This window comes from Aedes aegypti, chromosome 1 (genome assembly GCF_002204515.2).
Source record: "Aedes aegypti strain LVP_AGWG chromosome 1, AaegL5.0 Primary Assembly, whole genome shotgun sequence".
NCBI lineage: Eukaryota > Metazoa > Arthropoda > Insecta > Diptera > Culicidae > Aedes > Aedes aegypti.
The window spans coordinates 145561433-145577086 of record NC_035107.1 but is presented as its reverse complement, the minus strand read 5'-3'; the positions used below and the strand labels follow the sequence as shown (position 1 = coordinate 145577086).

Here is a 15654-nt window from a genome sequence, read left to right as displayed (position 1 = left end):
TCTTGGGCAGAAATTTTTAATTTTCTTGAGCGGAACAGCATACCTAGCATATACAAACAAAATTCATTTCATTGTAGGTGTCACAATGGTCCTATCCACTGGTGTACTAAACTAACTCGGTCGAAGATGTTCGACACTAGAGCGGGTCCAGTCCAGATCACGTGGGGATCATGCGGGAGCGTGCCCCGCTCTAGTGTCACAATTTTCAGACCGAGCGAATTTAGTACACCGGTGGATTAGACCATGAATAAAATATAGTAGAACACTGCCACCTATGGGAGTTTCTTGAAAAACAACACATTGAAAAATTGCCAGTTTGAACCTGATTGATTAGCTGGATCGAGCACGTGTACACGAAAAAAATGTAGAGCCATCGGATTTTGTCAATGAGCCTCTGTACGTGCCATAAATTCTTTTGTTCTCGTGACTTTTACTGTGCGCCGTGTGTTGGTGCTGTCTCGCTCTCTCTTACGGGCAACTTGAAAACAGGGCGCACAGTAAAAGTCAAACGTTTTATAGCATACAAAGGCTCATGATTGAATGATTCTCGCATTCAGTATCATAAGGGCGTAACTACAGTGATCGTTTTCTGTTCATCGACATTCTCTTCAGCTAATCCTACTGAACCGTAAAATGTTTCGAAAATCGATTAAATTTTGTGTAAAAATGCAAACAGAAAATCAACGAAGAGAAATCGATCACTGCAGATACGCCTGTATGATACTCAACGCGAGATATATATTTTTTTCATTAGGGCTGATACAAATATTAATTTTATTCTATGTAACCGGTTTGTGGGGGGCGGTGTCGAAAATATTCGTGACCAAACGTCATCATACCACAGCAAAATCGCTAGCATAGATAACAGATGCTAGAACCTTTTGAAAATATTCAAACTGAAACACATTTTCTCTACGCAATTTTCTCTATATTTTTCATATTCAGTACGAGCAAGGACAATGAGACCTTGTTATTTAAGTGCTTTCTAACAGTAACTATAGCACTTTGCAAATTGTGCAAATATTTTGCTTGACAAATTTTTAGAATTTTCAGCTTTCACGGCTGAATCACATGCGCATTTCACATTTCCATTTTGCGATGTTTTTCGCACAAGTCCATTCAACTCAATTTTGATTAAAATTGTTTTATCGTGCACTTTACAACAGCCACTAGATGACACTGTTTGCTTTAACAAAAGGAATTCGGCACCGCCATCTTTTAAAGATTTTTCATCATCAGCACACTGCATTGTTGCTACTCAGCAAACATGCACGATTGCAAGGACCGTAAAAAGACTAGTACTTTAAAAGCACATCTCTCGCATAACTTATGGAAAGGGGACCAAGACTTTTTTGCACGTAACCACGTGTTGTTTCTGAGCATATGAATGCATTGCTCAACAATGCGATGATGATCTCAGTCAGCTGTTGTGTTTTAACTACACATATTTTAATTATTGTCTGTACTTTTTGCTTCTGGCGCCAACTGTTAGCGGTTATGAACGAAATAAACAGTCGTTACCCTATTTATAGGGTAACGACTGTTTATTTCGTTCATAACCGCTAACAGTTGGCGCCAGAAGCAAAAAGTACAGACAATAACCTTTCGAACATTCAGTTTCTCTTACCGGCCGCCGAGCGTCGACACTGATGTTTGTATGCCACTCACTGATCGCGCTACGCTGGATTCTCAAATTTCTCAAACTTTCAACACAAGCGCATGGAAGAATGGTAGTCGGAGAACTGTCAAAACGTATGGAAAATAATGAAAATCGTAAATTGCTTGCAATTAGGAAACTGGATCAAAAAAATAGTGATTAGAAATCAAGTGTAAAGTGAATACATAACTTTTTGTGTTTGGTTCATCTTCCGTGGTGCTTTCTTTGCATCAGGATTTCGTTTTTACTACCACTGAAAAAGAGCCATCTATTGCCTTTTCAGTTTTGAATATCGCCCTATTGGAAGATTTCTCCTAATGCTTCCAAAACTCAATAAATAATATTCCTATCACGGTTGTTTGCGAATACCCTTTAATGGGTGAAAAATACTCCGTTTTTCATTATTTCCCATACGTTTTGACAGTTCACCGACTACCATTCTTCCATGCGCTTGAGTTTGAAATTTGAGAATCACGATCACACATCAGTGTCGCCGCTAGGCGGCCAGCACAGATAAACTGAATATTCGAAGGGTTGTTGTCTGCACTTTTTGCCTCTGACGCCAACTGTTAGCGATCAAAATAAACAGTCGTTACCCTATTGAAAGGCTTGGAATAATAATACATTTTGAAACGAACACCAGATGGCACTGTTCTAGTGCAGCGTCATCTATGGGAGTTTTTACAATGACAGCATTATTATTAGACACGGAGAAATTTAGGTGCTGTGAGTAGGCCATGCACCTTCAAATATTTCTAATTTTCTCGTTTTTCATACTGACTGTGTTTGACTGTTTAACGAGAAACTTGCGACGATCGACGCGCCACCATATTCCATATAACGGAGGTTATTAGAACTAACTTGGAGGTGATGATTTGGAGGTTATTTGGCAATTTGGAGGTTGAAATCCCCTCCAAACACTAGCGATTTTGCGGTGAGATGTTGACGTTTGATCACGATTCAAGTTGCAGCGATCGACGCGCCGCCATATTCCCATATTGCTATTGACTGTTTAACGATAAACTTGCGACGATCAACGCGCCACCATATTTTATATAACGGAGGGTATTAGAACTAACTTGGAGGTGATGATTCGGAGGTTATTTGGCAGTTTGGGGGTTAAGGTCTAAAGGGGGTTAAGGGTAAACATCTCGGAATGCAAAGATGGCCGGCACAATGGCCGACTTCTCCACCTACTCACGTTTTCAAAGGCACAAAACTGGAGGAAAAGTTGGCAAATTTTCCTGATCTGCTAGTGCACAAAGCCAAAATAAAAAGTGCACTGTTGTGGGATGCTATCTTCGCGAGATTTGTGCCTTTGAAGTTTTAGTGCAATCTTAGAAGTTGATTCCAAACTGTTTCACATTAAAATCACCTCCAAGCACTAGCGATTTTGCGGTGGGATGTTGACGTTTGATGACGAATAACGGTGTTAAAGGTGATGATTTCTATTTTTGAAAAATCCAAACACTAGCGAGTTTGCGTTCGATCACGAATCACGATCACACATCAAAATAAACAAAAAATAAAAAAATGTGGATATTTCAGTTGAAATCTTTTAGCGTGCACATTCATAGTTTTAAACGGACACCAGGTGGCACGATTTCACTGAAAAAATAACGAGAACACTGCTCCCTATGGGAGTTTCTTCGACAAAAACACTTCGAAAGGTTTCCAGTCAGCGCCTACAAATATTTTTTCCTATGACTCTATACAGGTATGTTCCGTTTTTGGTAACACGATGTGCAATTTGATAAAAACAGAACCGTTACAAAAATGGAATACATTAGACAACATATTTTACGAATCTAAAATAATAAGAACAAAAAAAGAAATACACTTTTTCAGCATCTACGTCGAACCTGTAAGAAAATTTAAGATTGTTCATTGGTCCGTGGCGAAACGATGGAAGAAGTAGAGTAGACAACACTTTGTATTACGGTATCAGGTGAACATTCGGGTTGAAAGGATATTCGTCTTTTAACTTCAAGTACAATGTATTTCACTTATATGATAAAAATTATAACAAGTGTAGATTACAATCGTCGCTTACACCGGATGATGTACACACATTACGCAGTTGGGAAGTGTGCATCTTGGCGCCAAATTGGGAGCAATGTGGCCCATCGGAACAGGAATCGACATCGGAAGCAACCATTTTGGGTAGGCGATCAACGATGCATAACTCGGTGGACTGGGTGGCGCCATTGGAATCTGAAATTGACGAATGCATTAGACAGTGAACTGAACTTATGTGACAGTCAAACCTGATGGTGAGCGAGGACTGATGCCGAGGAAACCGGAGGCTTGAACGCACTGGTTGGCGGAGTCTTACTGCACTGCTCGATGGCTTTCAGGAGGTCCGAATCGCAACGCTTCAGTATCAACTCAAGCACGGATCGCTTCCGGTGTGGAAATAGCTGCGACAACATGTCCAGTGCATTTTGCGACACTGGTACATTTGTGTTGGAATCTGAATAAAGAAAAGGAAAGGGTTGTTTGAGAATTATGAGAAAACTAGCCCACCCAACGTGGCATGATCCAAGATCTTCTCTTTTTGATAATGTGCTTGATTTCCCTGAGCTACTTTATCTTTATCTTCGCAAATAAACCTTTTTATTACACATTAATTTAGCCACGTTCCAATGAAATTTGAAAATTTCGCTGTTGATAACTGAAAAAGTACTCTAAGAATACTGCATAGTAGCAGAATCCGTCATAATGGAGATATAAAATCAAACAGTACAGTCGCTCCACAGTTATGGATAGCACACAAATATGGATCAAAGTTGAAAAAAGGGAGACTATCTCATCAAATGGAAATGCAATTATGCAGAATTTTACCCACGCAAACCATAAAGATGTACAGCAGGCCTGCCCAACTTTTTAAGCTCTTTTTTGACATAAATGTGAAGAGGTTTTCGGATGAGTCAGAGACAGAACAGACACGATTTATTCACTTCACGGTGTTTTTCTTTATAATAACAAAACCAAAAACGGAAAATAGAAATTTCAAAAACGGTCAGAGCCGTACTCAGTGTAGTAGGTGTGGTGGTTATGGCTCGAAAGTTTATTCGTTCGCTAGAATTTGTCATGCGTGTATCATATGATAATTGAACGTACAGTTTGAACACCCCTAGCCGAAGCAGTGTGTAAACGGGTCGAAATGTGGAAACTGAACGAAGCTTTGCGGCGCCTTAAAATGAACGCAATCGTGTTGATGTCGGGAGATGTTGCGTGTAGCGTGTCGAAGCAAAAAGCTCCGAAATCAAACCGAAGCGAAATTGGCTTAGCTGTCGGGGTTCGTAAATTTGATTTCCATCGGATGAAATCATTCTGATAACCATCGTAGAAGCGAACAGATGCGAATTTTATTATTGCATCATTCGGTTACTACAGTAGGGTTGAACATAGTGGGGGCAATTATAGTGCAGTGGTTGCCATCTTAACACCCTTACTCAAACACAGCACGTCTCCAATCCTAACATGGAGCGAAGGCCCTTGAAAACGGCTGCCGGTAAGCCCTTGGTCATAAGATCCGCTTGTTGCTCAGCTGAACGCAAAAACTTTATCTCCACCTTACCTTGTTGCACAAGCTCTCGAAGGAAGTGGAACTTGGTATCAACATGCTTCAGCCTCTTAAAGTCTCGCGAATCCTCAGCTATTCTGATAGTAGACTGGTTGTCCTCATATATCGGAACAGCTTTCTTGTCAGCCAACCGACGGTGCATCCATACAACTTCACCACGTAGCCAGAAACCGAACGACGATCAGTCGGATCGTTCGCCCAGTCCACATCACAGAAAACTTGCAGCATCGGTTCATTCTCCTTCAACTTATACACCAGACTCACGTCTAATGTCCCCTTGATGTAGCGTTTCAGATGAATCCAGTGCTCTTCATTGGGGCACGACTGGAATGACTGAAAAAATCACAGCCGCAGCTAGATCTGGTCTCGTGGCAATCGACGCATATGTCAAACATCCAACCAGCTCACGGTAAGGTTTGGATGTCCTTTGCTTCTCATCTCCCTTCTGCAGTTTCAGCACGTTTCAGTCGATTTTCTAACGGCGTCGAAATTGGCTTGCAATCCATCATTCCGAAAAGTCTCAGTAGTCCTTGAAAGTAGTCGCGCTGACTAATTTTCAAAACACCTGCGTTCCTGTCACGATCGATACGCATTCCGAGGAATTGTTTGATCTCGCCTTCGTCGCCTCGTTAATTTCCGCTTCACCGCTTCCAACAACTGCAAGGACGAACAGGCCAGCAAAATATCGTCAACATAGATCACCAGAATAATTTTCTCCTTTCCAGCTCCTCGCGTGTAGAGGCACATATTGTTGGCACTTCGGACGAATCCCAGCTTGCTGATGAAACGGTGGAATCTATCATTCCACGCCCGTGACGCAAGCCGTAATTTGACAGGTTCAGCTTGCAGACCAATCCATTCCCCTGCTGAAACTCCTCCGGCTGGGTCATATAGATCTCCTCAGCTAATTAACCGTTCAAAAATGCGCTCTTCACGTCCATGGTATGAACGAACAACTTGCTCTCGTTGGCCAACGCTAGCACCGCCCGTAGCATATCCAGCTTCGCCACTGGAGAGTACGTATCGGTTTAATCAAAACCTTGCTTCTGGGTGAATCCTTTTGCAACAAGCCGCGCCTTGAATCGATCTTCCTTCTCCGCACCACCGCGCTTCACCTTGAAGACCCACTCACAGGTAATCGCTTTCCGCCCAGGAGGAATTTTAACCAGCGTCCAAGTATTATTCCGCGCCATGGAACTCATCTCATCGTTCATCGCGGTCTTCGATTTCTGCCAGTCATCGCGTTTCTTCAACTCGGCAACCGAGTCCGGAATATCCTCAATAAAATTCATGGCATTGAGAGCGAAACTGACATACTCCACATCGAAATCCTTATGCCATTCTGGTGCTGACCGTATACGCTACGGTCTTCCATCTCCGTATTGTGTACCCGTCGGAACCTGAACGTCAGTTTCTTCCTCGATGAAGCTATTGAATTCGTCATCCGACACATCTTCTCCGGCCGAATCTTCCTCACAGCTTTCCTCTTCTTCCGGCTGCCTGATGCTCGATGGCACTTCCAACAACTGCTCGCTGTACTCAGGTATGTGTTGTCCTCGCTTCTGATTTTCGATCTCCACAAAATCGACATCTCTTGCTGTAACAATCGTCTTCTTTACCCGCGATACCCATTGCGCGCATATCCGAAACTGAAAAAATAACGCTCCTTCGAAACATGGACAAACACATCGCAGCCGAAAACACGAATATTCGATAAATCCGGCTTTTTCGATTCCCATAGCTCGTAAGGAGTTTGCTTCGTCTCGAGCGCCGCAGTTGAACTCCTATTCACCAAATAGGCCGCCGTCAGTACAGCTTGTCCCCAGAATTTGCGATCAACAGCAGAATCATCAAGCATCGCCCTTGTCTTCTCAACAAGCGTACGGTTCATACGCTCACTCAGCCCGTTTTGCTCTGGCGTATATGGAACCGTCCACTCAATCTGGATTCCCTTGCGTTTGCTAAACTTCTTGAAGCGCTTTCCACAATATTCACCGCCGTTTTCGCACTTCAATAGAGAAATCGGCCGCTCAAACTTTGCGGTAACGAACGTCTCGTACTCCTCAAAACACTCCGTTTCTTCGTCTTTCGACCCCAACAGGTAAACCACGGTGAAGTGGCTCCAGTCGTCGATGAACATCACGAAACATTTCTTGCCATCAATTCCGACCGGCGTAACCGGACCACACACATCCGTGTGCACCAGTTCGAGCACTCGTGACGATCTCCGCCCTTCATGCGACGGGAAAGGCTTTCGAGATTGCTTCCCACGACGCAAAACTCGCAAACGACGCTATCATTAGCCGTACCGGTGGCGTTCAGTTTCAGTCCCGTTACCATTTCGTTCCGCACTAGACACTTAAGGCCTTGCTCGTTCAAATGTCCATACCTACGGTGCCAAAGTTCAAAACTTTTTCGCATTCGGCCACACGACATCAACGAGGCATTATCCGCACTATGCCTTTCAGAATAAAAGTTCAGTCCGTACAACTTATTCTGCAACGAACCGCACGCGACGATTTCGGAACCACTGTAGATGCTAACTTTACTCGCTTCAAATACAACGTGCATTCCGCCTTGCTTAACACGCAGCACCGAAAACAAATTGCAACGAAGCTGCGGAACGTAAAGAGCACTCTTTATTGTGCAATCAGTTTGCTTACCTTGCACAATGGATACCACCTTTACCGTTCCGGAGTATTCCTTGTCGCGCACAAGATGGTCCGTGGCTCCCGAGTCGATGAACCACTGAGTGCGATTCTTTTCCGGCAGGGCTAGTCCGCTCACACTAACGAAGCAAACACTTTTTCGTTCGCCAGATTCTGCCACATTCACCTTCGCATTCTGCTTCTGCTTGCGTACTTGCTTGGTTTTCTTCTCCGGTTTACAGTTCCATCACCACACCGGAATACGACGATCCCAGCGTGAGTAGCAGATGGCACACAACATCCAAATCGTCTAAAGCCGCACCGATCGCACGATACTCCCGGACCAGCTTATCGAACTGCAAAAAATACTGCTGCAGCTTACCACCATCGAACCGCATTGATAACATTTGTCGCTTGAGGTGAATCCAGCTGGCAATACTCCTCGATTTTTTCTGCAAAATTTCATCAGTAGCCTAAAATATAAGTTAAATTTTAACCTTACTTTATGGGTTTGATAGACATACAACAGAGCTTTCATTTGAGGTAAGAATTTCCCATATCGAACTATTACTGCGAACGCACTAACCATTTTATGTCAAAAATAAGACAAAAAGATTGGGCAGGCCTGCTGTACAGCATCAATAGGGTAACGACTGTTTATTTCGTTCTTGATCGCTAACATTTGGCGCCAGCGGCAAAAAGTACAGTCAACAACCTTTCGAACATTCAGTTTCTCTCACCGGCCGCCGAGCGACGACACTGTTGTTTGTATTCCTCCCACTGATCGCGCTACGCTGGATTCTCAAATTTCTCAAACTTTCAACACAAGCGCATGGAAGAATGGTAGTCGGAGAACTGTCAAAACGTATGGAAAATAATGAAAAACTTTTCATTACTTGCAATTTGGAACTGGATTTAGTTTATCTTCCGTAGAGCTTTCTTTGCTTCAGGATTTCGTTTTTACTACCACTGAAAAAGAGCCATCTATTGCCTTTTCAGTTTTGAATATCGCCCTATTATAATATGCTCTAGCGTCTAGCACATTTTTCCAGTCCATATAAAATAAAATGTCATCCATATCCCAAGAATCGTTGATTCATAACTGTGGAGCATTGAAAACCATACCACAGTTATGAATCAGCGATAAGACGATTCCTAAAGAAACGCCAAAACATATGCTTTCACTAACACACCATTCGTTTATCTCACAGATAAATTGCATTTATAATGTTCTGATCCATAACATGAATCGATGAATCCCATGAATCCATACACTGAAATGAATTTTATTGTAGAAACTACTGAATCCATGGTAAAATTAAGAACTGCACCAACAATTTTCAACCGACTACATTAATCTGTTAACTTTACCACATAGTTAACTTTAAAACATAGTCAACATCACTACACAAGAAATTTTTTTCTGTTGATTTAACCAGAGTTGTAGTATTTTTGACTAGAAACATTCTTGATTTGAGAAGTTTAGCATCATACTTTTGACCACACTGTGTTGTGTGTGGGTGTCACGGATTGAAATACAATGCTTTGTAGTGGATGCTACTATGGACATAGTCAAATTTACTGCACTGCTCAGTGATTTTCACCAGATTATAGTAAACTTAACAGATTTTTGTAGTCGGTTGAAAATCGTTGGTGCAGTTCTTAATTCTACCATGGATTCGGTAGATTATACAACAAAATTTGTTTGCGTGTAATAGGGAATCTCCTTTCCCGCTGATCCACGTCTGTGGGATGAACAACGTTGTAATCATATTTTATTCTGAAAAACGACCCTTTGTTAATCCATAACTGTGGGGTGACTGTAGCGGATAATGCTGATAATTTTATTGACATCGATGCACACTTGGTACTGCTAAATCGCCTAAATTTATGCTTCAACTATATTCCATTGAGAACGTTGCTGTTGCAATGTTCTTATGCTGTGAAGCTTTTCAAATGCTCCAGAACGTTCTACAAATAAGAGAAGAATGTTTATCGAAAAACTCTCGAATAAGTAGATAAAAAATAACAAATTATAGTAATTAATTCCGGTTTTTATCTACTTATAGGTATTCCACTAAACAGCTCGAAGATTTATTAACTCTCGAATGAATAGCTGATGTGGTTCTCTATGTGGTCGTTTTTCGAAATGATAGTTGTAATGTTCTGACATTCAATGCAACATTTTGGAGAAACATTTCAAAGCGTTACTGGCAGACTGACAACTTTTATGAAGACTGCGAAATGTCATTTTACTGTTCAGAATGGACTATGCTGTCGTCATGTTCTATTTTATAGAACGTTGTACACCTTTAAAAGCTGTTGTAGTATTCCCGAATTTAAAATGTTTGTCTAGTGTTTTGTTTACTGTGAAATATTTCAGATCATGTAGTGAATGATGAATTACCATAAGAAATAGGTAAACACATGACATGATGACATGACATGATGATTAAGGCAAATCAGCAATACTGATTTAGTATAGATAAAAGTGGACCTTCCTTAGCCGATTGGTTAGAGTCCGCGACTTCAAAGCAAAGCCATGCTGAAGGTGTCTGGGTTCGATTCCCGGTCGGTCCAGGATCTTCATGTAATGGAAATTTTCTTGACTTCCCTGGGCATAGAGTATCATCGTATCTGCCACACGATATACGAATGCGAAAATAGCAACTAGAGCAAAAAAAAAGCTCTCAGTCAGTAACTGTGGAAGTGCTCTTAGAACACTACGCTGAGAAGCCGGCTCTGTCCCAGTGTGGACGTCAATGCCAAGAAGAAGAAATGTTGGTTCATCTCATGTTCTAACACACTTGAATTTTCTAATGAAAAATCCATCATTGCTTAAATGTTTAAATTTCATACTATTTGGTTTGCTGGTTCCCACTGGATCCGGTTCTTTGTCACTGCAAGCGGGAGAGGTAGATGATGAAATGTCCATCGATGAGGGGGATCCAATCCCTGGCGATGCGCAGGGTTCGGTTACGGTCATACCGTAGATCTTCCCCGGAGGAAGTGTTTCCAGCTGGGTTCCCATTTCCGTTGACGCCAGTCGCAGTGCTATAGCGTCTTCAACGGCTTGCTGCCTCTTCAATGCAACCTATAGGGAGGGAAAGAAAAATGTCTCAATGAGTTCTCGAGTGGTACACACTATGTTCTTTATGCATCTTTCATGTACATCAGGTTTTTTTTACAGAAAGTTGCTTATCCTCATAAGAAACAAGCTAGTGAAAACAATTAAATATACTGCCTCGGGTTATTCGATGAATGAACTTTTGAAGCTTTTTTATTGTGGTTTATGGAAGAACAACGATAATTCCAACTGTTCTTTTTAAGCCGTATAGGCCTGAGTAAAAGCAAAAATACTGAAACCCTCACAGTGCGCATCGTACCTTCGTGCTGTGCGTACACGAATTCTCTCTGCTCTTGGAAGTTTTCTCAAAAACTACCTAAAGCAATAAAACAGTACTTTTCAGTGCTACAAAAACAGTACTTTTCAGTGCTAAAATTAAAAACGGTACTTTTCAGTGCTACTAAAACAGTACTTTTCAGTACTACTTTTTCTACTATTGATCCCTTTACGATCCTTGTTTGGACCCGTGCCTTCGATTTTTCGTTGGACCCGTTGGCGAAAGCTAGCGGTGGTAATCCTTCTTGGACACCGTCTTGGGAAAAAACCTTTCGAAGGTCACGTCTTCTTTCGTTTATTAATTAAACATGGTATCAACAACAAACAAAAGGAAGGGTGAATCTCTGAATTCACTACTTCCTTCCAAAAAAGTGGGTTTTAAAACTGTCACTACACGTGGCAAGAATGGAAGAAAGGACGCTTCCCCGGAATGCGAACTTTCTTCCAAGGGTGAAATGAATAATTGTATCGAAATGAGCAATCAGTTCGATGCTCTAGACAAATTTTCCGAACACCAAATCGAAGCAGCCTCTAGCCCAGGCTCTCTGATCCAAGTGAGGAAGCAAAGAGTGCCGCCGGTCAGTTGTTCCGAATTTGGGGGATTTAGGCAGGAGATCTTGAACTCCATTAGGGGAATCAAGGTTTCCTTCCAAATCGCAAAGAAAGGAGACTGTCGCGTTTTGCCGGAAACTCTTAAAGATCGTGAGCTTCTTCTCAAACATCTTGAAGAGAAGAAGCACAAATTTTTCACTTATAACGACAAAACTGAACGTTTGTTCAAAGTTGACTTGAAAGGTCTCTCAAGTGACTATAAATTGTCGCATGGATGCTAAATGCATGATTTGCGGAGGTTCTTCTCACGCCAAAGACGTCTGTCCAGTGAAGGAAGATACCACCAAATTCATATGTTGTAATTGCGGGGCTAACCATAAGTCCAATTTTTGGAATTGTCCTTCACGCAAAAAGGTCATTGAGGCTCGTGCCAGGCAGATGAAAGATAATAATATAACGGTCGTTTCCGGAATTTGCCTGCTAGAGTATCGAACAATGCTCATTTTTCAGTTAACGATCGCTTGATCATGAATCATACCCATCAGGAAGATCATAATCATGCTCATTCACAAACTAATTTTAATCCGTCGGGTAGCCGTTCGAATCTTTCTATTTCGAATGTATCTACCCACGGTAAATCCTTAGCCGATATCGTAGCAGGAAATTCGAACTCCTCCCCTGTTCGATCCATGGGTCCCCCTTCTACTTGTTTCAAATCAAATGGAAAAAACCCTACCGCCACAGATAACTCCGCTTCTTCGTCTACCGGAAATTCCAATGGGAAATCACATGACATGTCTGCCTCTGATTTTAATTTTCTAACTGAACAATTGAATCTAATGATTGATGCAATGTTCAAAGCCACCACTATGACTGAAGCAGTCCAAGTAGGTGTAAAATTTACAAATCAAATTGTTATTGGATTACGTTTTTCTAATGGATCCAAATAATAATTTAAATATTTTAAATTGGAATGCTCGTTCTCTGAATGGGAAAGGGGACGAGCTGTTTAATTTTCTTACGGTTAATAACGTGCATATAGCAGTTATTACCGAAACGTATTTTAAACCTGGATCTAAACTCAAAAGAGATCCTAACTTTTTTGTTTATCGTAATGATCGACTTGATGGGGCATGTGGAGGAGTTGCAATCATCATTCATAGGCGTATAAAACATCAACTGTTTTCATCATTTGAAACTTTAGGTATTTCTGTTGAAACACAGTTTGGTAAATATACTTTCATAGCTGCCTATTTGCCTTTTCAATGCTCTGGGCAGCAAGTTAATTTGCTCCAAACTGACTTGCGAAAATTGACTCGCAATAAGTCAAAATTTTTTGTCATTGGTGACTTTAATGCCAAACATCGGTCATGGAATAATTCTCAAAGTAATTCCAACGGCAGAATTTTATTTGATGAGTGCTCTTCAGGATATTTCTCAATTCAATACCCTGATGGCCCTACATGTTTTTCCTCTTCTAGAAATCCATCTACGATTGATTTGGTCTTAACCGACTCTAGTCATCTTTGTAGCCAACTGATTACTCATGCTGATTTTGATTCTGATCATGTCCCTGTTACATTTCAAATATCCCAAGAAGCGATTCTCAATCCTATCAGCTCCACTTTCAATTATTTACGAGCCGACTGGAATATATATAAAACGTATGTTGACTCCAATCTTGATGTTAACACTTCTTTAGAAACTAAACTTGATATTGACAATGCTCTTGAAACTTTAACAAATTCCATTGTTGAAGCCCGGAGCATTGCAATTCCAAAATGTGAAGTAAAATTTGAATCCGTGATTATAGACGATGATCTTAAACTCTTGATCCGTCTTAAAAACGTGAGGAGAAGGCAATTTCAACGCACTCGTGATCCTGCTATGAAAATTATATGGCAGGATTTGCAGAAAGAAATCAAGAAACGTTTTGCAGATTTAAGAAACAAAAATTTTGAAAATAAAATTTCTCAATTGGACCCCGGCTCTAAGCCCTTTTGGAAATTATCTAAAATCTTGAAAAATCCTCAGAAGCCAATACCGGCATTGAAAGAGGAAAACAAATTATTACTAACTAATTGCGAAAAAGCTCAAAAACTTGCTATGCAGTTTGAAAGTGCGCACAATTTTAATTTAGGACTTACTAGTCCAATTGAAAATGAAGTTACTCAGGAGTTCGAAAATATTCTCAATCAAGAGAACGTTTTCGAAAATGCCTGGGAGACTGATTTGGAAGAAGTGAGAACTATTATTAAAAAATTCAAAAACATGAAAGCTCCTGGCGATGATGGAATTTTCTACATCCTCATCAAGAAACTTCCAGAAAGTAGCTTATCATTTTTAGTTAATATATTTAACAAATGTTTTCAATTAGCATATTTTCCTGACAAATGGAAAAATGCTAAGGTTGTTCCAATTTTAAAACCAGACAAAAATCCTGCAGAAGCTTCTAGCTATCGTCCAATCAGTTTGCTTTCCTCCATCAGTAAACTTTTTGAAAAGGTTATTTTGAACAGAATGATGGCCCACATCAACGAAAATTAAATTTTTGCCAATGAACAGTTCGGATTCCGCCATGGACATTCGACCACTCATCAACTTTTACGTGTAACAAATTTGATCCGTTCCAACAAATCTGAAGGCTATTCTACTGGTCTTGCTCTTCTAGACATAGAAAAAGCATTCGACAGTGTTTGGCATGAAGGTTTGATTGTAAAATTAAAAAACTTTAATTTTCCAACATACATTGTTAGAATAATTCAAAGTTATCTGTCAAATCGTACACTTCAGGTTAATTATCAGAACTCCAGATCTGAAAGACTTCCTGTAAGAGCTGGTGTTCCTCAAGGCAGCATTTTGGGACCAATATTATACAATATTTTCACATCTGACTTACCTGAGCTACCTCAGGGATGTCAAAAATCTTTGTTTGCGGATGACACAGGCCTCTCCGCCAAAGGACGAAGCCTGCGTGTCATCTGTAGTCGATTGCAAAAAAGTTTGGATATTTTTTCTTCATACTTGCAAAAATGGAAGATTTCTCCTAATGCTTCCAAAACTCAACTAATAATATTCCCACATAAACCAAAAGCTCTTTATTTGAAACCTTCAAGTAGACATGTTGTCACGATGAGAGGGGTTCCAATAAATTGGTCAGATGAAGTTAAGTATCTAGGGCTCATGGTAGATAAGAATTTAACTTTCAAAAATCGCATTGAGGGCATTCAAGCCAAATGTATTAAATATGTAAAATGTCTCTATCCCCTTATTAATAGAAAATCAAAACTTTGTCTTAAGAACAAGCTGTTGATATTCAAACAAATTTTCAGGCCAGCCATGTTGTATGCTGTACCAATTTGGACTAGCTGTTGTAAAACCAGGAAGAAAGCTCTGCAGAGAATTCAAAATAAAATTTTGAAAATGATTCTGAGGCTTCCTCCCTGGTATAGTACCAATGAGTTACATAGAATATCCAATGTTGAAACATTGGAACAAATGTCAAATACAATCATTAATAATTTCAGGCAAAAATCGTTACAATCTTCTATTCCCACGATTAATGCCTTATATGTTTAGGTTAAGTTAGGTTAAGTATATTAAAAACGTTTTTTTTTTCTCTTATAAGCAGGTGAAATTAACTCACCTGTAAAAAAAAACTGAACTGCTACGGCAAATGAAATGTAATATGTTGTTAACAAAATGTTAATTAAATCTTAAATTTGTTTTACCAAATTAGGATGATAGTGTTGTCAAATAACACAGAACACCTAGATATAAGAAATGAATGTAATGTTTGGAATGA

At 40.4% G+C, this 15654-nt stretch overlaps 1 protein-coding gene across 1 annotated transcript in view; it reads right to left on the bottom strand.

Annotated features, from left to right (window-relative positions):
- Positions 1 to 3650: 3650 nt before the first annotated feature.
- LOC5565262 (doublesex- and mab-3-related transcription factor A2) overlaps positions 3651 to 15654 on the bottom strand; it is a 29833-nt gene continuing 17829 nt past the window's right edge. The window contains exons 2-4 of the mRNA XM_001649562.2: positions 10754 to 10988; positions 3925 to 4130; positions 3651 to 3871 (exon numbers count right to left, since the gene is read on the bottom strand). Of these exons, the coding sequence (XP_001649612.2) occupies positions 3707 to 3871; positions 3925 to 4130; positions 10754 to 10988 (606 nt within the window). The 3' untranslated portion in view covers positions 3651 to 3706. The remainder of the gene's footprint in view (positions 3872 to 3924; positions 4131 to 10753; positions 10989 to 15654) is intronic.